Source organism: Amborella trichopoda, chromosome 3, assembly GCF_054954075.1.
Source record: "Amborella trichopoda isolate Santa Cruz 75 chromosome 3, AtrichopodaSantaCruz75HAP2 v2.0, whole genome shotgun sequence".
Lineage (NCBI taxonomy): Eukaryota > Viridiplantae > Streptophyta > Magnoliopsida > Amborellales > Amborellaceae > Amborella > Amborella trichopoda.
In genome coordinates this window covers 27,351,566-27,378,059 of record NC_142338.1, presented here as the reverse complement: position 1 = coordinate 27,378,059, position 26,494 = coordinate 27,351,566, and the positions used below count along the sequence as shown (strand labels likewise).

At 42.0% G+C, this 26,494-nt stretch overlaps 1 protein-coding gene across 1 annotated transcript in view; it reads left to right on the top strand.

Moving 5' to 3' along the window:
* LOC18437358 (anthranilate phosphoribosyltransferase) overlaps positions 1–26,494 on the top strand; it is a 38,907-nt gene that overhangs the window by 5,593 nt on the left and 6,820 nt on the right. The window contains exons 6-10 of the mRNA XM_088862316.1: positions 628–709; positions 4,103–4,210; positions 8,572–8,695; positions 10,448–10,533; positions 10,934–11,099. Of these exons, the coding sequence (XP_088718442.1) occupies positions 628–709; positions 4,103–4,210; positions 8,572–8,695; positions 10,448–10,533; positions 10,934–11,099 (566 nt within the window). The remainder of the gene's footprint in view (positions 1–627; positions 710–4,102; positions 4,211–8,571; positions 8,696–10,447; positions 10,534–10,933; positions 11,100–26,494) is intronic.

Below are 26,494 nucleotides of genomic sequence, written 5' to 3'. Positions count from 1 at the left end.
CATTACAAGATGCACTATTTCCAAAACTTGAAATCCATTTTTTTCTCATGTCCATGCATTTTGCTTTCGAAATGATCAATTTGAGGATATTTGGGCATAAAAACTGCCTCTTCTAGTGAAATTTTTGAGGTGGGCTCTAATTTGATTGTCTAGAGCCTTGGCTCTATATAATTACTTGTAGAAACCTGTATAGTCATTGAAAGGATACATTGGGCGCATAGAGAAAGAAGCACGTTGACCAGGTGACATGACTGCGGCGCGCTAATGTTAATAAACTAAGTTAGATGATCTTGGCTTAAAATGCATGTATCTTTCAAATCTAATGAATGATGCGTTGGTTCCCTTCAGTCATTTGGCTACAATGCGATCATATATATGGTTGAGTTAGCAAATATCTATTTGTCTTTTCGTGATAGAACTTATTTTGTAACTAAAACTCGTTCAGCAACTGTAGTACAGAAGCATAGTGTTTAAAGATGATAAATGATGGCACAAACTCTTATTAAGTATAATTGATAAGGCATGATGTCTTAGTGGAGTCCATCTATTTTCTATTTAGCCGGAGTGCATTTTATGTTTTACTTAGCCATATTCATACATCTAAATATGCTTGTGGTGTTTTTGCAGATATTCACTTCTTGGGATGAGGGAACACATGAAAAAGCGCCCCCCACTTGCAACGGCAGAGAAGGTTCAGCAATATGTGAGGGTGGGTTTTCATACTCTTCTTTTTTAGCTACTATTTCTTGCATTTTGTTTCTAAAGTTATTAGCACTTGCGCTACATTCTTTCAAGCTACTACTATCTGATTCAATAAAATATAGTGTAATACAATATTGAGATATATCATTATGAAAAATTCTGCCTTGAGGATACTACTTTTTCTTTCTTAAGTTATAATGGTTTTGATGTGCTAACCATTAAAAAGCAGTGTGTAAAAGATCACCGATCCGGGTTGGGAATTATTGGAGACCGTGCCAATTCCTGGTTGTGATCGGCAATTTTATCAAATATAGGATATAACATGGCTGCTTTATAACAAAAAGGCATGGGTTGTTTTTGCGGTTGGGTAATATCACTTGTTAACTGACAATGAAGGTTCGAACCTCAGGTGCATCCTGTTCTTTTTCCAATGCTAAAAAAAGTTATTTTTATACTGGTACCTCAGGTGCATCCTGTTCTTTTTCCAATGCTAAAAAAGTTATTTTTATACTGGTATATAATATAGCAAATTTATATCAAAAAATCTTTGAAAGGTATAGGTGTTAAGTCCTAGGATGGAGGTTCGATCCTTAGAAGTAGCCTCTTCTCTTTTTATCAATTCTAAAAAGATATTCTTTTGTGAGTTCATTAAAATAGAATTGCATTGCGGGGGCTCGAGCGTTTGACCTTTTACAAAGGTGCATAGGTGCATTAGGGAGGCAACGATGCAACCAAGTAAGCCACTTGAAATATGTGATTAGTAATCCCAGCATTAGATATTATATTCATTATGTTTATATTTGTTTTCATTTACTATTTTTATGATTGTTTTTAGAAAAAAATTATTGGAATGCCGATCTGGACAATTCTGATCACTGATTTGGACCAAGATCGATGGGGTGGGCGATCCACCCTACCAATCTGTTTTTTAAAACATTGATAAGAAGTATACTTTTTTTTGATACTGCACTGATAAGAAATATAGTGCAAACTATGAGTTAGTTCTATTTAATATTCATATACCTCATACAACAGCATACACCTTTCACTAGAACTCCATCCGTTGGTCAACTTATATTTATTTCTCTCAACCTTTCAAATTTCCGCTTTCCATTGCCCCAATAGCGCTCCCAAATTTCCAAAATGCCGTCAACATGTATCTTTGTTTGCCAAAGTGCTCCTAGCATGTGGTTTTCGCTTATCTGTATGAGTATCATTATTTTTGTCGTTCGAAGTCGTCCATTCGTCCTTTCATTTTTGTGATGTTTTCTCATGGTTTTAATGCTTTTAGTTTTATTATATATATATGCTCTTATGAAATATAAGTTTTTGTTGAAGTCCGCTTTTCAGTAGAACTATGATAGGAAAAGTATTTATTTTGGATGGTTGTTGCATGGACATTTCTTAGCCCTAGACTTCTTGCAGACCAACTCGTGGTTCCTATCCCCTCATTTATTATCTTGTTCCTCTCCTAGATTAAGGTGGGAAATTTTTGTTAAGTTCAAAATATGGTGTATCAGAGGTCGGCGTGCAGTAGGTCTTTCACCAGAGAGGTGATCAGATAGTTTGTGAGCTTTAGTGCTACTGACTACATTCCTGTAAGAATTGGTCAATTTGGTGCTACTAGCCTTTGTATAGTACAAGGTTAAACAAATGAATTGCAAACTACCTCAAGTTAAAATACCTCTCATTTTTAATACTATATTGTTTAATTTTCCAGTGAAAAATATGTATTATTGACCAGTATATATATCATTTTAATTGTATGATGATCCTTTAATCGTTGACTTTATTTTTTGTTACATGATAGCCATTTTAACTATCCAGGAAAACATAGTATGTATCAATTTTGTATAATGAATTTTATAAATTAGGTTGCTTATATTTGATAGACCTGGTTTCTATGCGGCCAAGCCCGCATTTGTAGAAATGCGGGCATCTTAATAAATTTAAGACTTAATTTTTAAGGACACATAATCTCTAACATAGAGATCATGAATATGAAAAAAATAAAAAAGTTTTAAAAACTAAAAATAATAGTTCTAGTAAGAAAACATTTGGACTATTAGTTTCCATTGTTGTTAGATGGAACACCTACTTGCATCCATCTTTAAGATGGATGCTTTACTCTTTTTGGACTACACATGTAGAAATGCGATCCAGTCCGTGTGAAACAATTTTCCATATTTGATTTATGATCAAATTATTGATACTTAGGATTGGGAAAATATCATTAAAAAGATTATATTATTTTACATAATAATTAAAGGGGCCAAAAGATCCCATCTTTCACTATATGGTTTACGTTTTAAATTTCATTTCATTAAAGTACCTCCACAAAAAAAAAATGTTGAAATTCCCAAATTACCCTTGTTCAAGGTTTAGAAATTTGAACAATCAAGGGCAATTTGTAATTTGACCCACTTAAGTGGCTTAATGCAAATTACATATACACCCCTACTAGTTGTTAAGGTTGAAGCTTTAAACAATCAAATTGAGGCGTACTTGCAAATTTTTTTCTTGACATGTAATTTTGGTGTAAAAAATTCTTAGGATGACCTGAAAATCTATTTCCATCTCTAATTATAAAATTTTAAACTTCAAAAATGGTTCAAATCATGTAGATCTATAAACATATGAAAATGTTGAAAACAAACGATCAAGATAATATGTTGCAAGATGCACTATTTTTGAAACTTGGAACCTTTTTTTTTTCATAATCATACATCTCGACATCGAGATGATCAATTATAAGCTTTTTCAACATTAAACCAGCCTTTTCCGATGGATTTTCTAGGTGCATCTTAATTCTGCATTTTAAGGTTGCAACCTTATATAAGCTTTTTGCTTTATGAAATGACATGCCCAGCAGTGATAAATGGAATCTCTTGACCCCTCTATTGATATTTTAGAATAATTTATGCCCTTTAATTATATTTTCCCTTTAATAATTCTAGATATTATTGAGCATTTTCTTGTTTAATTTGACTTGCTATATTTTAAATCTTGTTACACTTATTTACCTTAAATATATGATTTAATTGAATACTATAGTAGTGCAGACAATATTAGTCCTGTGTTTCTTTATTTTTATTTTCCATTTTTTTAACTTTCCTAACCATTTAAATAAAAATTAATTTAGTATGCCTCACTTTACATTTTTCTTTTTTGATAAGCTGCCCCTTGCTCGACATAAGCTGTACATAAAAGCAGTATTTCGGACTCTTTTCTAGTGACTGCGTGTTATTTGAAAGTGATTTGTTTCTTGAGCATAACAACAGTAGGCACGTCATCGATTGATTCTGTAATTGCATCTGCTGGATTTGATTGCATTGATGCTTATTTACATTGCCAAGAACAGCATGTGGAGATGATTTATAAGGTAGCTGTTTGATGACAGGCACGCGGGTGGGAATCGATTGTTGCAGGATTTTACCACGAAGGTTATGAAGTTCCATTATTGATGCTTATGAGGAGAAGAGGCGTCCATGCTGGGTTGGTTGTAAAGGTTTGTTTCAGGAAAAAAGTTCATATAGAGCTGAGGCCCTAAACAATCAAATTAGAGCCTACCTCAAAAATTTCACTAGAAGAGGTTGTTTTGATGTCCAAATATCATCAAATTGATCATCTCGACATCAAGATGCATTAACATGACAAAAAAATGGATTTCAAGTTTTGAAAATAGTGTATTTTGTAATGCATTTTTAGACCGTCAATTTTCAAAATTTCAAGCTTTCATAGATCTGTTGATCTACACTATTTTTGAAGCTTTAAACTTTATAAATAGAGATAAAAATATGTTTTAAGGTTGTCACAAAGATTTCCAGTATTGAAACCACATTTCTTGACCCTATTTGAAGGTAGGCTCTAATTTGATTGTTTAGAGCCTAGGCTCCATACAACCCGCATCCTGTCTCAGTAGCTAATACTTTTTTTGCTAAGATGTAATGTTTTTCTGGTGATGTAAGGTTTATTTCTCCTTTGCATAGTTAATATTTGCTATAAGGTTACAAAGTTAGGATGCATTCTGTTATTAGAAAAGCCAACTGATAGTTGTAGGGCATGGGTTCATATATAAAAACCAAGGTTATTGACTGCAATTCTATGCTTACCCTCTGTTTATGGCTTAAATGTATTCTCATCTGGAGTAGCATGAGGTGAAAGGACCACTTCATGAGTGATCGATGCTCAGATTTATTTATAGCAATGTTGGTAAACTTGGACTCACTCCAGGATTTGCAAGGGGCCTGGAGTATGTTGGCTCAGCGAGTTTCGTGTGGACTTGTCAAATTTTGTCAAGAGTTGGGCGAGATTTACATAAAAATGTGTGAAATTTTGGAAAAATATAAAAATCCAAGAAAATAGAAAATATATAGAAATTCATAAAACCTTTATACAAAGGGGAATGATCCTCTGTATTATCGATATATATGCTTGGGATGATTTTAGCGCCTACCTGTTAGATAAATATCGAATCTCGAGGTGAGACCTACCATTTCACCAGTTAGCCAGTTCAATGCGTGATCCAGACTAATTGCAAATTTGTTCGTCTCTCTAGGTCGCCTCTTCTTAACCCAACCCACTCTTTAACCCACTCCCTCGTCATCGTTCTCCATCTAGCCGAGCACCCTCTTCTCTCTTATTTTTTCTCTCTAGCTCACTCCTGTATGTAAACCAGTGAGCCCATTGGCATCAACACCCTACCTCATTGTAGAAACCATCACAGCCATCTATCTTCTCTAATCAGCTAAGAAATCAAGCAACAGTCATCTACCTTCTTTCTCTCACAACCTACGACCCTCTCCACGATTGCCTTCTCACAGCTTCTAACTTCCTTATTCTCAGTCTTCTCACAAACTCCAATTGCCCTTCTCTCTACACCAACTCCATTTTCTCTCTCCTCTTCCCATTCGCCCTCTCTTCTCCCAACTCCTGCTCTTCTCATATCCTTTCTCTCCACACCGGCTCCATTTTCTCTCTCCTTCCCCATTCCCCACCCTTCCCCCAACTTCTGCTGTTCTCATAACCTTCTCTCTCTCTCCCCCTCTCCCTCTCTTTTCCCCCAGCCCCCTGCCCCCTGCCCCCTACCCCCTTCTAATTTCATTCACCTGATATTTCATGTATCGTTTTTTCTTTTTCTCTCATCAGGAGTACCTTGACTCGTTCTCTATTCCTCCTCTCTGCAACCTCTCAGTCCTTTTTCTGTTCTCAACTCAATTTGTGAGCCTGAGGATGCTCTTCTAAACTCAATTTGTGAGCCTAAGGATGCCCTTCTCAACTTATTCGAGCCTGATGTTGCCTGGTCCCTCAAGCTCTTGCGCAATCAACTCTTCTTATCAATTCATTGGGAACCAATGGCTTTGATTGTGTCCGCACTTCCTTAGATTAATCAGCATCCATCCAAGCCCTTGAGGTCTGATGATCAGTATGGTTCTCTACTGATAGACCAACTTATGAATCAACCACAATATGAAGATATTTGAAGAAAGTTTTATGAAATTATAGGAGGTGGATTTGCAGGACCTAGCCTCCATTATCTACCAGATTTTGATCATGGATACTAGGGGTTTAAAGTTGTGGTTTTGGGGATTATTGGGTCTCTTTGGAAGAGAGAGAGGACCTAGTGCTATCAATCGACATACTGTTTTGCTTCATGTGAATTTATCATTTAAACAAGACCCATCAATCGAACACAAGTTGCTTGTTTTGGTTCAATCAGAAATTGGTTGGCGACCCAATACCTGTTGCAATTTTGCTTTTGATTGTAATGATGAGGAAGCTCATGATTTTCCCCTTGAAGCCGGTGGGTACTCAATTAATTGTTTTGCTGAGTAGTTTTTACTTGAGAGAGAGAGAGAGAGAGAGAGAGAGAGAGAGAGTGGCTAGAGAGAGAAAACGAGAGAGAAAATGGGGTCTGGCTAGATAGAAAACCAAGAGCAGAAGATGGTTAGAGCAAAAGAGAGCTGTTTATAGAGAGAGAGTCGACAAACTCCAAAATATTCATCGTCAAATTGAGAAAGAGACAAACAAACAAGAAAATAATTATGGTCACTTGTGGGATGAGTTAACCGGTTTAGGGTGTGTGGCACCTCGAGATTTGGTATTGATCAGACAATTAGGGGCTAAATTCACATCAAGCCTGTGTATTTTACTACACAAAATCAGTCATCCATGAATTTGAGTTGAAAATAAGAAACACAATTTTTCTTACCAAAACTTGGAAGCCAATCCTCTAATATTTATTCTAGGTGAGTAAAGCAATGCCTCTCAATGTTTGCCAAAGGTCATCAACTACCCCAAATTGGACCATTAAACTAGATTTGGCATTCGAGTTCGGATCTAGTTGATTTGAGCTCTTGAAATGTTTTTGGCCAAATAGTGTTTGTATGTTTTTTGCCCTTGAAAATAAGCCCAGGACTTGATTAAGAACTCAAAAACAATCTTGGGTAAATTTCAAACAAGATTGCGCTAGGGCTACAAAGATTTGCAAGGTTTTTAACCAATGTTTTAAAAAACGGTCCTCCTGGCGCTTAGGCGCCTGCTTGGACAAAAAATCCCCCTGCTTAGACCCAAGCGGCCCTACACGGGCGGATGTACTTGGGCGAGCGCCCAGGTGGGTGCCCAAGGCGAATGTACCTGGGCGGGCACCCTTGCGGGCTAGGCAGGCTCCCAGGTGGGCTAGGCGTTTCTCTTTTTTTTAAAACTACGGGGTGCCTGAGGTTCTGGGCGCCCGCCTAAGCGCTGGGCGCCAAGCAGGCCACCTAGGGGCTGCCTAGCGTTTTTGAAACCTTGTTTTGAACTTTTGTCAAAGTTAAACCCTTGTGTGAAAATCAAAATCTTACGAACTTGAGAAGTTTTATTTTATTTGTTCTTTCAAATTAAATATTAATTGCTAGAGGATGCAAAAACAACTCTAAACCCTAACTTGTGGCCAAATCTCTACTTGGTTGAAGAGAAAATGAGAACAAGGGGGTTCGGTTCTTGCCCCCCCTTTACAACAGTGAGATCCTTGGACTTGGTAATTACTGAAAGACTCACCGACTTCTAACAGACATGATGAGTTCTCCTCAGGAACTCATCGAGTTTCTGATAACTTTCTTGAGTTACTATGGTAACTTGGGCGAGTTTGTCTACAGTGCCCCCATGGGCAAGCAGGGAGTTCCGGGCTCCCAAGCCTGAGCAACATTGGTTTAGTGTCACTACTTGGGCTCAGGTTGGCATGCATTGGCTCCCAGTGCTGCCCTAATGTAATAGGGAGCAACGTAATTACCTGAGGACATGGAGGCATTGCAGAGTGATCAGTATAACTTCTCTGATATTAGAGGTGTAATGATTTTGAACTTAGAAGGGAGTCCATTAGCATTATTATGGTACAGAGTCAAGGACGATATGGCTAAACATAAACATGCTTTAATAAAATATAGGAATGCCATTAACAGCCTTGGAGAACGTCAAGTATCCATGACCAGACTGAAGTGAACTTCACCCCAATATGGTGTATGATGGCACTTGCTGTGATCTCTTTCTCGGTGAAATAGACAGAATCTCTCTTTAATTATGAAACTACGAGCTTGTGCAATAGCTTGACCAATCATTATCAATGTGTGACTGAACACCTTGATATGCTGGCAAAAGTGCAAGATGAATTCACAATGAGGATTTCAACTCTTGCATTGCTAGTGATATAGTGTATATTACATTCCATAGTAGTTTACAGTTGAAATTACCCTGTTCTTTGGCTCTAAAGTTTAGGATGTAGCATTCATATGTAAATATATTGTTTTGGACTGACCCTATGTTTTTCTACTTGTTTTCCTTGGCAACATACTTTAGAGTAAACTTATTCCATGCTGCCATGATTGTGGTTAGGGTGAGGAAGGAGGATTATCAATGACAACAAAATTTCGATCGATAAGTGCATCAAAAGGGCTTCCAGTGAACTACTGTTCGGGGTTCCGTGAACTAGAAATTGGGGGTTCTATTGAATCTGATGGTGTGTATTTCTTCTTTCAAGAGTAGAAAGATGTTTCAAGACACAGTTTATGGCTTCTTAACAAAGTTATTATCTCATTCACTTTACTTGTACGTGGAATAGAAGTATTTCTTATGACAGTTCACATATTCAAAAAATGCAAATGTTTCTTATGGTGCATGTCTTATGGAATTTAACATTTGCATGGGCCACCTATGATTATAAAATTCCGATAACAATAACGGAATTTTCTTGTTTTTTCTTCATGTTTATCATAGTTCCTTTTCCTTCCCTCTATACCAATTTTTAATGGGTCATCTGCTGTGATGTAACAATTTATGTTCGATATTCTCTTGCTTGACATCTGATCATTGCAAGTAACCATATTAATTGTGAATGCATAAGCCTTAAAAAAACAAAAAAAAAATGTGGGCATCCGTTCTTTTTTTTTTGTTTTTTTTAACAAGGTTACGTAGGAATGGAACCGAAGACGTATTGCTATGAAAACCCAGCTGCTATGCCTGGACCCAAGACCGATTCCTGGGCACATGTTCCTTTGTCAATGTCGGAATAATGATTGTGGATAACAGAATAGAATATCCTCTTTAGTTGTTTCTATGCTGCAATGTTATCGGCCCTCATCTTGCAAAACTGAGGTAATCATTGCTTCTGTTCATTGGGAGAAGAATCTTCTTCCGGAGCGTGTATGTTAGAAACTATAAAACAGGACAAGCTTCTTGCATTCTATCACATTTTTTGTGGCCTTTCTTTAGTCATGAACTTTGAGATCATCTTGTATAAAAAATTATAAGCACACCCTGTTGCTGATGGGGAGGGCTTTCTAGAGGTGCTATGGGGTCAATGTCAATTGAGTTTTTGTCATTCAGCTGTGTGTGTGTGTATAGAGTTGGAAACAACCAGGTTCTGTGCCTGCTGCTCCAGCCTTCTACTTGGACTCTTCCCCCACCTTTCTGTATCTAAATATCCCTTGCATCTTTCTGATACCACGACTTCATTTTGTTCACCTTGGCCACCCTAGGTCTGCGCTAAGGTCTCTCAGCCTAGTAGGTGCTCTCATTAGGATCTAATGTATGGAATGCATGATAGTGCCTGTAGCGTGTGCATCTAAGTCTTATGTGAGAAGATCTTAATATTTCATCTTGATTCGGATCGATATCAAAGGCATGTTACACTAGAACCAAGAAATTTGGTCCAACACGATTTTTGATCGATTTAAATATATGAGTAATGATCCTATGAGACCCTCCCACACCCATGTGTGTAGGACCCCAAAGGATCACCATTAAATTTGGCACAGATCTTTAGAAAAGTCAAGTCCCACACCATGTGATAACTTTTCTAGAGATTTGTGCTAAATTTAATGGTGATCTTTTGGGGTCCTACACACATGGGTGTGGGAGGGTCTCATAGGATCATTACTCTCTCTCTCTCTCTCTATATATATATATATATATATATATAGAGAGAGAGAGAGAGAGAGAGAGAGAGAGAGAGAGATTCAATGAAGAATTTTGTTTATCGTTCTTGGTTGGATTTATATTAGACTAACAGTTTTATTCTGGGTGATCTCCATGTTCATTTATGATATATGCATTTGAGTAATATGTGAATATCTCCTGTATGTTATGGTATCCGAGTAGACTTGAGCATTTGTTTTTCTTAGAGGAGGCTGCATCCTCATCTAAGAATGACTCGTTTTTCTTAAACTAGCTTGAACTTGAAGTCTGACGACAATGGTATCTTTTGTGTCAGGGGTTAATCGTGAGACTTTCAGACGTGCAATTGATGCGAAGGATTATGGATTTGAACCTTGTGACACTCCAAGGACAGACAGATCAGTAAGTTTATCAAGGATGTGATTAATTCTTTTGATCTCTTTCTGGGATAGGTCAATAAGTTTGTCAATAATTTGATTAATTTGTTAGATTTCTCTCTCTCTCTCTCTCTCTCTCCCCCCCCCCCCCCCCCCCCCCTTAAAGAAAAAGAAAAAAGAGAACCAGATTCTTCCTTCTATAAAGTCACAAACTTGTCTTGTCCTAGAAGGGGAGGATTTCCTGTGTGCATGGTGTAGGTTTGTTTTTAATGGTCTGGGTCTTATTATGTAACATTCAGCTCATATTAAAACATATGGTTTTTCTTCTTGCTTTTCCATATAATTGTAACTACTATACCTCAACCAAAGACTGGATCCCAGAGTCTGCTAAATGAACCTTGATTCTAAATTTACTTAATATGTAGGTGATGAAGACTATTGAGTTGGGTTTGGCAGCGCTTCGGGGAGAGCGAGGCCCGGCCTATGACCGCATAGTGCTGAACGCTGGTATGGTCGACCACTTGTTAGGTTGCCGTGGTGCAGAAGATGTCCTTTCTGCAATGGACAGGGCAAGAGAAGCCATTGATAGTGGTAAGGCTCTCAAGAGACTCATGAATTACATTAAAACTAGTCACATGGTCAAATGAAAGTTACCACATAAGATTGTTTTCTTTTTTTTTCCTCCCCCCATGTTATTTTTTTCTTTTTGTCTTGATAGTGGTAACTTTTTTTTTTCCTCCCTCCATGAAAGTTACCACATAAGATTGACTTACAGGAATCCTTTCATTGTAAAAAATATTTTTAGACTTGCTTGTGATATATAACACTGCAGTTCTTTAAGGTTTTCAACTTGTTGATTTCTGGGTCTATTGTTCGTGCTCATACCTGAATTTACTGAATTACACTGAAGAATCCCAAAAAAATTAGGTTATTATTGCAGATGGAATTTGCAGATGTCTCAAAATGAGCTTGCAAATTTTCATGATATGCGTAGTACGTCATAGGCAATTTATTACCTGGAGTTGCATGAATCAATGTGCCTTTCATGGAAATATTGGTGATAAAAATGACAAATTTGTGAATTCCCTTGCGTGCCTTGTATATAAAATGGCATGATGTGTCTTCACCAGCGGTCCACTTGCACACATTTTATGTAGCAGGTGCATGCATATGCATTTTTTTTTTTGTTGTGCATATGTAATTACATTTTTTTAGAAACTGTGCATATGTAATTACATAGAAGCACATAAATATGTACATGTATGCATACATTCGTATACGAACCAAAATACTTGTACAAACCTATTACATTGTTTTTGTAATGTTTTCATTGAGAATATGAAAAAGGTACAAGTGTAAAGAGAAGTTAGTGCTTGACGATTTGCAATGCTACTTTCTAAGCTCAATTCCTACCCAGGGTAGAGGCTCTCTCCCTACTGAGTCACCCAAAAAACAACAACTACGATGGCTGCTGGTTAATGAAGATCAAAAGAAAAAAAACTTTGATGATATGTGCATGTACACTTTATATTCATTTTAGGAAAAGAGCATGGGCTTAATTGTTTAATGCTTGACAATTTGCAATGCCACATGCTAGGCTCAATTCTCCCCCCCTCTCTTGCCCTTGCCCTTGCCCCTGCCCCTCCAACCCTCGCTTCCGCCCCTCCAAACCCTCGCCCTTACATGATATGAATGTAGTCTCTCTCGAGAGGTGACACATAATCTCGTCCATGAAGGAGTGGAATTAGATTGCTTACACTAATTAATAATATTGAATCACCCTCCACGACCAATTTGTTGTGGGCAACTTGTGCATCCCCTGCATCGTGCTCACAACTTTGCCACATTGATTGCACGGGGTGTATTGTGCCTTGATAAGTCCAAATTGTATAGCATCTCTGCGAACTTTAGCCTCTCCGCCAACAACTTCATGGCTAGTAAGGAGGTTGATGGGTCTTATATCACTCAGGGTAGTTATTGTAAACTTCTTTAGAATAAGAAAACTAAAAGTAATAGAGCCCCTAGCTAATAGGAGTAGAGAGAGAATGAGATGGAGGAAGGGGAGGTTTGGAACACCTTTCCCTGTGTATCTTTAGAGGAGGAGATTGTTGAGGCCATCAAGGTGAGTAGAACGGTGGTGGTTGGTTCTTTTAGTCCGCCCTCTGACGATATTTTCAGTTTGAGTGACTGGGCTAGAAGAGGCTGGGGACTTTCATACCCTCCTAAGGTGATTTTGTTTTGAATTCAGGGGCGGATGCCAGGCACGCACTAAGATGAAAATTTTATACAGTTCGTGGTAGACTGTTGGCCGTGGAGAACTGGAAGCCTACGGCACATGGTTCTCTCATTCAAAAAGTTTCATGTTGGATCCGTCTGTGGAGAGTGTCTTTACATGTTTGGAAATTGTCAGTTTTCCAAAAGTTGATTTTGTCCTTTGCCACTATTCAGGAACTGGATCAGAGGATGATTGAAATCCAAATAGACGGTTTGTTCGTTTAAAAATATGGGGGCTTCTTGGTGCCCAAGTCCTAAGGAAGGTGAGATTGCAAGTGGGCTCTGACCATTTTTGGATTTATGTGGTGGTGGAGGGGAACATAGAGGGCAATGCACATATTATTTAAATACACCTATGGCTAAGGATCATGATGGTGAGTTGGTAGTAGTAGAAAATAAGAGGCTTGTAGTTCAGTTGAACCAGAAGGAACCTGATGCTCAAGTCAGAGAAGATGAGGCAAAACTTTCTGACGATAATTGGAAATGCCCAAATCGTAATATCAGGTGAAGGAGAAGGTGTCGTAACCAACGAGCTATCCAAAAACGAAAAATATGGAAAGAATGATTCCAGTTGGACGATTTCCTGATTTTGAGGCTACGGTTGGGGAAAATTCAAATAAGATGGCTCATGCTTTCACATGTGCTCCTGCGGGTCCTTGGATTTTAACAATGCATCCACCTCATCTGAGGATCTAGCACAGAGGAAATTAAATGTCACGAATCTGGGGATTGATCCACTGACAACGGCAGGGACACTTGGTGATTGTGTGCCTGCTTTGGAAACTGACTTGGATTCGGCTAGGATTTTTATGAGGAAGAGATGGCATTGTGGCGGTCCCTTTCTCGGTATGTCACTTTGAGACGGTTTCAACCTTGTAGCACCACTGCTCTTGTTTTGGAAAGCAGGGGTGGCAGTTTGGCAAACAAGGAGGGCTTTTCTTAAGGCTTCTTCATCTTGGTGTTGGTTGATCATCGTTCTTCTTTTAGGAAGGATGAAGTTTGTTCCCTGCCGTCGAGCAGTTAATAAGAGAACTGAGCCAAATGAGAGACCTCACTTTGATCTTATTGTGGTGGATCCTCTGGCTGTTGTTGAAGTGGAGTCAGAGGGTGAAGATTTGCATAATGACAGTCTTAGCTACACTGCACCTATGGTTACATATTTAGCGATGGTAGAAGTAGGGTTGTCTCAACCTCCTTCGAAAATGGTACCCGAGGTTTATACTGAACCGTTGCTTCTTACTTATCCAGAGGCGAGGCAAACTTTGGGATCGGAGCTTTCTGTGGAAGGTGTAGTGACCGGAGAGACGAAGAAGATTGGATAGGGTTCTGAGGTTGCAATAGATAAGGAGTAAAAGATTCAGCAGGAGGATTTCTAGATGGGTAGTATGTTGGATGTCATGGAACTTGACTACAATGTCCCTATTGTGGTGGTTCTCCAAGATATCAAGGATAAGAAGGTAGAAAAAGTAGTGAAAGGGTTGAGTTTGGGTGACGCTCCTGTACCCATGTCGACCCCTTCGGAAGATGTTGCTATCACTCTTGCGAAAACTGCTAAAGGAAAGTCCAGAGGAGTGCTCCAATTGGTGGATATTAGGCATTCTGCTAGATTGGAGGCACCGAGAATTCTGAAGAGTATCGCTACCCCGAAAGTGATATTCAATGAAGGTGAGGTGGTGGAGATTCCAAGTGACGAAGCCTCTTCTGATTCAAAACTGACACCAATGGAGTTGGCCTTCATCATGGAGCGGCAGTTCTCTGGTCAGTTTCAGGAGGGCCAAGGTTCTTCTTCTACACCTTTTAAATGAAAATACTATGCTGGATTGTAAGGGGTCTTGGGGACCCTAAGCGTACGAGGGATTTTCACATTTTGGTAATGAAATATAGACCAGACATTGTTATTCTATAGGAAACCAAACTTCCAGGTCCTTTATTTGGGGTCAGGGAAGTTGGGGGTTTAGGTGCTGTAAATTTTGCAAGTTTAGATGTTGTGGCGACATCAGGGGGTCTATAGATTTTGTGGGATCCTTTAATTCTTCAATGTTTTGATATTATTCAAGGTGATAGGGTGTTGGCTGTGTGTTTTAATGGTCCAATGTAGCATTATTCGTGGAGTTTGGTTAATGTGTATGGACTAAACAATGTTGCTATGAAAGAATCTTTTGTGAATGAATTATCTGCTATTCTGTCTGGAATTAATATTCTTGTTTGTATTGGGGGGTGGGGGGGGGGGGGATTTTAATATGATTCGATGGCCAGAAGAATCGTCATCAAGGGATTCCATTAAATCCTCTATGAGATTGTTCAATCACTTTATTGAAAGCAACTGCTTGATTGATTAGCCATTAGTCGGTACCAAATTCACTTGGTCCAATAATAGCGTATCTCACCTCATTCAGACAAAGATCGCAAGGTTCTTAATTTCACCAGTATGGATGAACTCGTTCTCTTTGGCATCCGTCAAGGCTATAACGAGGTTGTTCTCTGACCATACACCTATTTTGTTGAGTAGGAGTGATATGGTGGGGGGTCTAAAGCCTTTTAGAATGGAGATTGGCTGGTTGGAGGAAAGGGTGGCAAGTTTACTTAGGAGTACTTGGGAGAACTCAATTAATTATGGTTCTTATTTAGGAGTACTTGGGAGAACTCAATTAATTATGGGTGGTCAAACTTTCAGCTTCACAAAAATCTGCTTAATGTTAAAGCAGCGATTACTACAATGGAAGAAGGAGAACATATTTCAGATCAAAGAAAACTTGGAAGGGATTCTTTGAGATATCCAACTCATTGATAATAATGTTCAAAATTCTGGTGTCTTATCCGCTAATAATTTGAGGGAGAGGATTGGAAAATTGTGAACTTAGTGGGATTATCAAATAATTGAGGAGATTTATTGGAGACAGAGATCAAGAGTGAAATGGCTGAAGGAGGGTGACCACAATACCAAATTTTTTTCATAAGACAAAATGATATCTCAGGGATCTCAATCCCTGGGATTGATGAGCATGGTCAAGAGGCATTGATAAAGCTATAATTGATCATTTTCAAAAAGCCTTCACCTATGAAGTTCGCTTTACTCCTAGGATGGAGAGAGTACCCTTTAAGGCTCTCTATCTTCTTAGTTGACATCGGACTTGGAAAGGGAGGTGTCTTTGGAGGAATTAAAGATAACAACAGTATGCTCTCTCTCTGGTGACAGCCTCTAGTCCGGATGGGTTCCCTATCTTTTTCTTTTAGAGATTTTGGTCTCTTCTATGTGGGGAGTTGTTACAAATGGTTCAAGTTTTTTTGATAGCTGGAGAACTTTTTAAAGGCGTTAATTCTACTTATATTGCTCTAATCCCTAAAAAAGCAGTGATAGTTAATCTTTTGGATATTAGGCTTATAAGCTTGTTATCAAGTTTGTACAAGATTGTGGCGAAGATTTTGGCAGATCGTTTGAAGATGGTGTTACATTATCTCATATTTGAACTACAATCCTTTATCCAAAATCGATTGATTACTGACAGTGTGTTAGTGGCTCAAGAATGTATTCATTAAAGTAGGGAACTGGGAGTAGTTATCAAACTGGATATGGAAAAAGCCTATCATGGGGTGGAATGAGGTGTTCTACTTGAAATCATGAACATAATGGGTTTTGGAGCAAATTGGAAGAATTGGATTTTTGGATGTATCACGTTGGCTCATTTTTTAGTTTTGATTAATGGAAGTCCTAAAGGTTACTTTCGAGCTACTAGAGGTCTGAGACAGGGTGATCCACTGTCTCCCTTCTTGTTTACTATTTATGCTGAATGCTTCAGCTTGATGCTTAGAAAGGTTGAAATGCAGGTAGTTTTAGTGGATTTCGGGTAGCTAATAATGGTCCTAGTATCTTTCATCTACAATATGCGGATGACACATTAATTTGTTTTTGGTGCAAGTGTGGATTAAGTTAATAATATTGGAAGATTCTTGTATTGTTGTGAGGTAGCTTTGGGGCTGAAAGTGAATCTGGATAAAACTTCATTAATTGGAGTGCATTGTAGCGAGACAGTGGTGGTCAGGCTTGGATTTACCGCCGTTGCTCCCTCGGGGACCCGGGCTCGATAAACCCCCTCTCGAACAACCACTCGACCCGTGTGTGCATGTGTGCTCGTGTGCCGCATGCAGATATGTTTCCAACAGTGAGAGGATTTTAAACTGGTAAAGGAGTGGACTTGAACACCTACCTTACCAGTTGAGTTCATGGGACGCTAGGCCTTAGTCCTCTTAGATCATTTTGAAAGCCCTCCGACTGTACAGCAGCACGGTTTGAATTCGGCTCCTCCAAAATTCAATATCTCACTCAGACTCTCACAACTAAAAATAGCTTTTTAAAGTTCTCTTATGGTAACTTCCTCTTAGTTGATACTAGGATAGGGATTCTAGTTTTGAGGGTTAGAGTGATAGAGAAGAAGAAAATATAGAAAAATAAAAAGAAAGAAGATAAGAATGAGGATGAATTGGTGGGGGTTTAGTTTAGAAAGAAGAAGGTGAGATAGGAGAAGAGAGAGAATGACCCAAGAATTGAGCAGCCTCCCAGGGTAACCTCTCCCAATAGGTATTGCTAGAGAGAAGGGAAAGGTACTAGGCTAGAAGCCTTGATACCCGGAGGGTTCGGGAAGTAGAGTCACGGGACTTATCCCGTAACTATGTCAGACCCAAAGAGCCTTCTTAAAGTAACTCAGAGAGAGAGAAGAGAAAAGAAAATGAGAGAGAAATCTCTCTCACAACCCAAACACTCTCACAATCCAATCACTATATAAACTGGTGGTTAGAGCAGTCCAAGAGTAAAAACTCTTTAAGGAAGCTATCTCAGGAAGACCCCAGCTTGAGTGATTGAGTGCAAGAGAAGAGAGAGAATAAGAAAAAAAATAACAAGATGAGAGAGAGAGAAAGGAAGAGGGTAGATGAGAGAAAAGAGTAAGGGAGAGAGTACATGAGTGAGGGGAGGAGAAGAAGAGAGAGAGTTAAAGAGAATGAGGGAGATGGACCCGCCCTTGGTGCAGGTCTGTGATGAGGGTTAGAGAGATATATGGACCCACCCTTGACACGGGTCTGTGATAGAGAGAGATGGAGAGAGAAAGAGAGAAGGAGACGGACCTGTCCATGGCATGAGTCTATGACAGAGTGTGAGAGGGTGAGAGAGAGATAGAGAGCGAGAGAGAAAGAGAAGAGGACGGACCCGCCCTTGGTGTGGGTCCGTGACGGGGGTGAAAGAGAGAGAGACGAACCGGTCCTTAGTGTGATTCCGTGATGGAGAGAGAGACAGAGAGAGAGAGGGAGAGGGCTCGGACCTGTTGTGGGTTCGAGTAGGAGAGAGAGAGGGAGAGGGAGAGCTCGAACCCGCTATGGATCCAAGAGAGAGATGGGAGAGGAGAGAGGGTGGACCTAGGCGGCTTGGGTTTAGTGCGCCTTCCACGGTCGCTTTGAGTGCTCCTTAGAGAGAGGGCTTGGTCTTTAGGGCTAGGGCTAGGGTTAGGGTCTAGGTTATAATTGGATGACCTAAGTGGGTTTGGGTGGTGTAGGGTGTAGGGTAGTATAGGGTGTATGGTATGCCAAGGAGTATGGTAGTTTAGGGTGTATGGTAAGCTAGGGTGTATGGATAGGCTAGGGGTGTATGGTATGGGAGTAGGGAGTTGTAGGGAGTAGGGAGCTAAAGGTTCTAGGAAATGGGAAGTTTGGAGTTCTAGGAAGTGAAGGGTACCAAGGGTAGTTTCTCTCTCTAACAATTGTTTCTCTCTCCTCCCTTCTTGAGTTAGGAAATGGGTTAGAAGCAAGAGAAGAAGCCCAAAATCTCTTTGAATTCTCAAGCTTTTCTAATACATTCCAAAATTCTCAAGAAGCCTCTATTACAATTGTTAGAAGTTATACATTTAATGGAATAAAATAATAATCTTGTTTTATAAAAATATGATCAAATTGCCCTTAAGCACTTTTCATGAAATGATAAAACCATCCCTCTTGAAGGGGCCTTTTGCCATTGCTAGGCCTCGAGAGCCTTTTCGGACACATCCGATGGCTATTCGGGCGATCAAACGTCGTAGAATCATTGTTTGCATTATTACGCACATTTTGTTGCCCATTGATCGACTTGAAACAGAGTTTTAAGGAAGAACCCAAAATCCGACCAAGTCCATAAACTTTTGATTCTTCAACCACAAATGTAGTACGATCCATGATGTTCCGGGTCTTCTTTTTTATCCCAAATTGAAGAAGACTTCGTGACAGTCGTTTTGTGATAAAATTCATCTTTTTGGTCTTCGTTTGAGTGCATTCCAAATTGGGAAGGTCGTCGCGCGCGCGGTGGAAGACCCTCTCTCAAACAACTGCGGGGATCTCCGCGTGCTGGCGGGTGCACGTGTGCATGCGCATGCACATGCGCGTGCATGGGCTCTCTTGTGCGCAGATAGGAACGAACAAAGAGAGATTTTACGACAGCGTGCGTCTGGACGCTTGCCTCGTCGTTTGGGGTTCGTGGGACACGCTCGGGCGGTTCGCTCTCTTAGAACAATCACGAAGCCCTCCGGCTGTCAGCCAGCACAGTTTGAACGGGGGCTCTCTTCAGGTCGTCAAGAGGTCTCTCATCCCTCTCCGTCTCTGTCGCATGCAATTGCAATGGGGCTCGATTATCCCTCCCTGCAACGATTCCCTCTTGGAGGGGCTGGCGGAAGGGTGCGAGAGAGGCCAAGGATTGCGGTTCGTGGGTTCGCTGGGGACCGCATGTCTCTGACGGATGCCGCCTGCTGCCTGAGGCAGACAACACATGGAGGAGAGAGGGCTCGGGATGTGACCCAGCTTGAGAGAGAGAGACTGGATCCGCGCGCTTGGAGATGTTTTCTCTATCTAGGAAGGGACGAGACAACACACTCAGGGTTATTTTCTCTCTCAAAAAAGTTCTCTCTCTCCTCTAAGCGGGATTAACGGTTCAGAAGAAAAAGACGAGTGAAAACAAGCGTTATGCCTCTGTTTTAGCGATGAATAATGCTCAATAATCCACCTTTTACAACTGATCAAGCTTGTTTATATAGTAGACTCACCGAACAATGGTGAATGCTAAAAAATAAAGCTTAATTACAATTAAAAAAATTGAAATAAAATCCCGAAATTAGGTGCAATGACCAAAATGCCCTTGAGATTTTTTATGCTAATGACGAAACCATCCTTGCTTGAGGGTCTTCCCGTCATTGCCAGATTTTGGAAGCTTTCCTGTGGACTTGTAGCGATGGTTCAGCTGATTGGTCGTTATATCGTCTGTGCTTGTTTGATTTTGAGCATTTTGATGCCCTTTAGTTGTGCTGAGGCAGTCTTTTCCCACGTGGTAGAAGTTCGGCAAGATTTGTGAACTTTAGTTCCTAATGTCATTCGACTTGTGAGGCTCCGAGTCTTTGTTTCGCTTGCATATGAAAGAGGAGTCACAGTCGTTTTGCATCAAGTTTGGTCTGTTTTGGTCTTCATTTGCAGCATTTTCTAGTTTGGGCGGTCATCAGGAAATGGGATTCCGACGACTGAGCGAGCTTGCTTTTCCAGTAAGCTTGGGATTTGTGCTTATCGGAACTTGGATCAGGTACAACAAATATACTAGTTTGCAGCTCTTCGTGAGGTGGTTTCATTGAACTCGTCTTTGCGATGATCCAATGCGCGGATTTCGAGTAGTGCTTCACGAGGTTCGAGTTGTTTTCTTGAAACCTTGATTTTTTTTGTTTTTGTGGTCACCTTTTTTCTATGAGAAGTTTGACTCTAGGTCGTGCCACAGTGCGTGCCCTAGGTCAAAATGACGGGGGTGGCACGATCTAGAACATGTCTAAATCTGAACTTTTTTTTGTTCTAGACGAAGGTGTTGTGGGTTCTTGAAGCCAATCTCGAGATGCGATGTTGCAGCCTCCGTGCTTGGGGACTGGTTCAGTGAAGCCGCACCCACACTGCGATAGTGTAAAACCTACTTGTTTTGAGGCAGTATGGGTGTAGACCCCTTTTGGGTGGTCTGATTGAGCCCAAATTTGGTCTTTGGAGGTTTTTCGACGTTTTGAGTGCGATGGCGGTGGTCTGATACTGTTCTGAAGCCGCTAGCATAAGGCTACAGTTGTAAAGTCTTTCCTTGGCGCGATAGCATTCTTCCCAGGTTACCTGGTTCGAGACTTATTTCGTTGGTTGTGCCAGTGTCTTGAGTACTAGCCGGACCAAGCTATTACCGCCTCTCTCCTTATTCGTGTGGGAGATGTTGCGCTTCGAGAGAAGTGAGAAGTGCAACATTCGGAATGAATACTTTATCATCGAAGTTCATATCTTGAATCCTCACTAAGACATGTTTATTTCCTCTGAACAGATGTTTTTCTTCTTGGTCATCAACGTCAGCGCAATCTAAGAGGGGTAGACTTTGTTGAGCTTTTCCCTTGAGGGTGACCAAATTTGTCTCTAGGGGACTGAGACCACGCTTGGGGGCTTTCTCCAAGTCCTGCTGGAGTCCCTTTTTTTTTTGAAGAGCAGGTTGATAGCCTTGTGGAGGGCTTAGCATTCCATACCAGCGGAACCTCCTGATGGACCAGCCAGCAGGTGCCCTTTTGTGAGTGTTGATTCTAATCTAGCTGGTAAGAAAAGAAAATTTGTTTTGGTCTTTTGGCCGGAGATTTGTTTTTGGCCTTTTGGCCGGAGATTTGTTTTTGGCCTTTTGGCCGGAGATTTGTTTTGGCCCTTTGGCTAGAGATTTGTTGGCACTAGGGTCGGAATTTTGTCGACACTGGGGTTGTAGTTTTGTTGGCACTAGGGCTGGAGATTTGTTTTGGCCCTTTGGCCAAAATTTTGTCAGCACTGGGGTTGGAATTTTGTCGGCACTGGGGCCGGAATTTTGTTTTAGCCCTTTGGTTGGAATTTTGTTAGCATCGAGGTGGGAGATTTGTTTTGGCCCTTTGGCCGGAATTTTGTCAGTACTGAGGCGAAAGATTTGTTTTGGCCCTTTGGCCGAAATTTTGTCGGCACTGGGGCCGGAATTTTGTTTTAGCCCTTTTGTTGGAATTTTGTTAGCATTGGGGTGGGAGATTTGTTTTGGCCCTTTGGCCTGAATTTTGTCAGCACTGGGGTTGGAGTTTTTGTTTTTAGCCCTTTGGTCAGAGTTTTTGTTGGCACTGGGGCTGGAGATTTGGTTTTGGCCCTTTGGTCCGAATTTTGTCAGCACTGGGGCCAAAGTTTTGTTTTGGCCCTTTGGTCGGAGTTTTGTTTGGCATTGGGGCCAGAGGTTTTGTTGGCACTAGGGCTGGAGATTTGTTTTGGCACTGAGGCCAAAATTTTGTCGGCATTGGGGCCGGAGATTTGTCGGCACTAGGGCTGGAGATTTGTTTTTGGCCCTTTGGCCGAAATTTTGTCGGCACTGGGGCCGGAGATTTGTTTTGGCCCTTCGGATGAAGTTTTGTCGGTACTGGGGCCGGAATTTTGTCGACACTGGGGTTGGAGTTTTGTTAGCTCAAGCGCCTTTGCAGGTTTTCACTTGAACCAGGTGGAAGTGGTGCCACGAGGGTGGTAATCACCAAGTCCTTTTGCTGAGGTATTTTTACTCGTGACTTCAAGGTCACATCCGCCTGTTGATTTCCATTTTTACTCATGACGCTCTTGCGGGTTTTTGCCATGCCCGGTTTTCATGTATTCATGACACTTTTACTCATGGCTTCGTGGCCATTCGCGCCTGTCATTTTTACTCATGGTGCCCTTGCGGGTTTTCACTATGCCCCTTTTTTTTTCCTTTTTTTTTCATTATTTTGGCGATTTTACCCATAGCCTTGGTGGTTATGTTCATCTGAAGCTCTTTTTCTTTTACTCACGATGGTTTTCATTGCACCTGGCTTCTTCAAAGGAGGATGCTTACTAGAGCAGCGATCCTCGTGCTAAGGTGTTGGAGGAGATGAGCGCGGCATAGTCGCGCTCCTGTTGTAGGAGTGCGGAGCGCTTTGTCTTTGCTGGTCGTTTTGCTGTGAACGACCTTAGGAGGAAGCGGAATGCATCCGCCTAGAGGTTCTTTGACGTTGGGAAAGAGGGTTGTTTGACGAGTGGCCTGCGTTCATGGGGAATGTAGCCTGGAAAGTGTGTTTGCCCAGGGATTAATGCGCAAAGACGGCGCTCTGATGACAAAGCGTTCGTAGAGTGATACGTGGTCAAAGAAAATGATGCCTCGGAGGCAGAGCTGCGGGAGATCTGTCTTATGCCCTGTTGATGATGACGCTTGGGCGGCGAAGCGGCTGAAGATTTGACCGGTGATGCTTCGAAAGTGGTGCCTGGGAGGTAAGGCGTCAGAAGACTTAAATGGCGGTCAAATGAGGCACCCTTGTGATGACATGCGTCTGTGTGGTTGGACAAGGTGTTGCTCAAGAAGCGAGGTGCTTTGATGGCCAGCCAATGAGAAGTCGAGGCGGAGTGAGTGGGAAATCAGTTCCTCGTGTTGTTTTGAGAAACTTCACTTTCCTATTTTCTTGTGTAGCCCTCCTTTTCTGAAGCGTCCTCCCGAGAGGCGATGTCCTTTGTTGAGGCCGGCTCTCGGGTCCCAGATCGTGGAGTGAATCTGAGTGTGGTCAGCCACCCTAAATCCCATCGCGTCCATCTAGATATGGTGGTCAATTGTGATGGTCTTGCTGGTCCGTCATCTTTTTCTCGATGATCGACCAATCGGATGATTTGGTCGACTTGTCGGTTCAGCGCTTGAGTGAACTGTTGGTATACGAAGCAAGGCCCTTCTTGCTCTAGCTTTCACTTGTTGCTGCTCGGGTAACTAACTTCTGGTTCTTCGCTTTCATCCGAGGACATGCAGGAGGAAGAGGCACTCCTCATTTCTTTTCAAGCCTTGCTTGAAACGAAGGATACTACTGCCTCTTAGAGGCCACTATCGCTGTGAGAAGGTGGCGGGGCTCTTGAAGGGGATGTATTTATTTTAAAATGGATGTACTTTTAGGAATTACAAATTTGCTGTAACAACCATTTTGTAATCCTTTTTGTTCATGAAATAAATCTCCCTTTGCATTGAATTCTCCTCCATTGCTCTATGTGCTCACTTTGCCCATGATTTGCTTCATCTTCTTTTTCCTTGGCTCAGTTCTTATTCCTGCTGATGGTGAGGATAAGAAATGGTCTGTAGGACACTTGTTTTGCTCGTGAGGCAATCACCGCTTGCCTTGGTATAAACGGTTGGGATGCCCTTGTGGTTTTCGTCTCAACCCCTAGGGTATGCGTCATTTCTGATTTTCGCAAGGACCTTGCAATTTTTTTGTGAAAACATTTAATCGCAGAGGGTTCTGTGTGTGCAGATGGGGCAAAGGAATGTGGTTCACTTGTCCATCTGGTGTGACAGCGTATGGGTGTGTGCCTAACCTTTGAGTAGGCTCGAGATTTGTGTGAGCTTGAGGAGAATTATTGCATACCTGAGTGGCATTTCGTCGGCAGTGGGCACGTCGTTCTTGGTGAACAGGGCAGCGCATGCATGGTAGTATATGTTGCATGAGCAGGTTGCATCGGGATCGCACGTCTTGATTGTGTCCTTTTTGTGCCTTCTCGGGATGGAGCGTGATCCTTCACTGCCTTGTTTTACGCGATGTGTCGTTTCACGTGGCGTTGGCGCTCCCGACACAAAAGGAAGAGAGGGCATATCGACGTGTCGTTTTTTGCACGATATGCCCTCTCTTCCTTTTGGCTTTATAAAGGGTGCACAAGGGCAGTTGCTATTTTTACCAGAGTGAACCTTAATTTTTGTTATGTCTTCTGCCTGTGCTCCCTTTTATCATCGCCTTTTTGAGTTGAGACCCCTGCTACCCTTCGTTGCCTTCGTCAACGACTTTGGCTGCACCAGTTCGACTCCTCCTGCAGGTAGCGTCGCTTCTTTGTTTGCAGTGTGTCCTTGGCATGGCCACAGTGTTGTTTTTCTTCTTTTTGGGGCTAACCCTTTTCTTTGTTTCTGATTCTCGTCTGCTGTGGAAATCCTAGATGTGGACCCTTTGCCATGTGAGGAGCTTGAGGGGAGTGGCGAGAGGGAGGAAGAAGCGAAGGGCTCGAGGGCACCCTGTCGCCCCCCTTAGTTCTGAAGAAAAGAACCCGTTCGAGGAGGGACTCATCCGTTATAGGTGTGTCGCTCGCAACTCGTGGTGCCAAACGCGCTAGATTAGAGGCTTTTGTGATTCAACTAAACCTTCTTCGACGTCGATGCCGATTGAAGTCGAGGCTGAGGAAGGAGTCGCTGGGGTTGGCATGGCGGCTTCAGTGACTTCTGCTCCGGGTGTTTTAGGAGCGGAAGTGCCAGTGGGGCCAGCGGTTCCGGAGGTGTCTACTTCGAGGACGCATCCTAGAGAGTCCTTATTTGGACGTCGCACTGTCCTTCTTGAATCTTTGACCCTCATGGCTGGGGGTCTAGTGCTTGATGTCCCGCCACTTGCTTCTGTTGGTTCCTTTGCCCCTGGTCCATTCGCCGAAATTTAAGGTGCTCACCTTGAGGCGCATGGTTCGTGCGAGTCTTCAAGGGCTTAGGGAGTGTCCTCTTTCTAACCTCAAAGGGGAGATCGAGGCTATTGACGCTTGCACGACCTGATTAAAGGCTGCGTATGACGATGAGGGGACCTTCGGCCAGCAGGAAGAGTTGCTGCGAAATTTCGCGAGTTGGGGTGCGGAGGCCCACTCATGCAAAACTATGGTGCAGGTGGCTCATGAGGCACACCTGGCCTCTCTATGGGCAAGGTTGGCCAACCAGCGATCTCTCGTGGGGGGGGTGGGAGCACGAGGAAAAGAAGAAGCGGATTGCTTCGGCTTTTGGTACGAAACTCTTTCCTGCATTTTCGACATCTACAAGTCTTGGATGCTTTTATTGATCGTTCGTTGCACGTCCTCTTGCGTGAACATCAATGGCATAGCTTGGGAAGCTACGTTGCGCTGATCCTCCAGAGAGGGGGGGATTTGGAGGTCTTGAGGTCTGGATGAGAGGGGGTGGCTGAGGTCTTTCTTCCTCTCTATGTGGTGGCTCGAGAGGAGAGTTTGCCTCCTGATGAGACGACACCGCGGGCCGGGCATCTTCAAGCCCTTTGAGTCTGTCTAGAATGATGTTTAATACATTCTCGAAACGAGCCATTGGGTTTTCAGGGTCTTCCCCGTCATGACTCACCACCATTACCGCGACTTCCTCACCAGGGTCGGGTAGTTCGGCGCGAGGGGTGACCCTGTCCTCTTCATGCCTCGATCCGGCATCCCTAGCAGCAAAGGCTGGGATTGCCCCGCTTGAACCTAAGACTGCTTTAAGGCACGTGTGAGTAACGGCTCTGGACTGCCTTGGGGCTGGACTAGTGTCGAACCTGAATGGGCTCCAGATGGCCTTGGGGTCTTATCTCGGCTACTGGTTCTTGACAGCCATGGGGCCGTGAGTCGAGTGAAGTGGGTTCACCTTCCTAGACCTCAACAACATTGGAAAGAAGAACGTCGTTTGTCTCGGGTTCCTTCGATCCTTGCGATGAGTGGAACCGATTTCATTTCTGTAGGTCTTCTGAGACAGAAGACTGTACTTTTAGTTGGAGGGGTGGCATTTCCATCCCCTTTGCTTGTTTAAGCCACAAGCTCCGGTAAATCTTCCCCCAGAATCGAAAACGATTCCAGTCTGCTTCTTGACAGGTCGCTCGACAAACGCACGAGCAAAGCTGATCAATTTGGGCAAAGTGTGGTGCCCAGGAAAGAGGGAGTTCGCA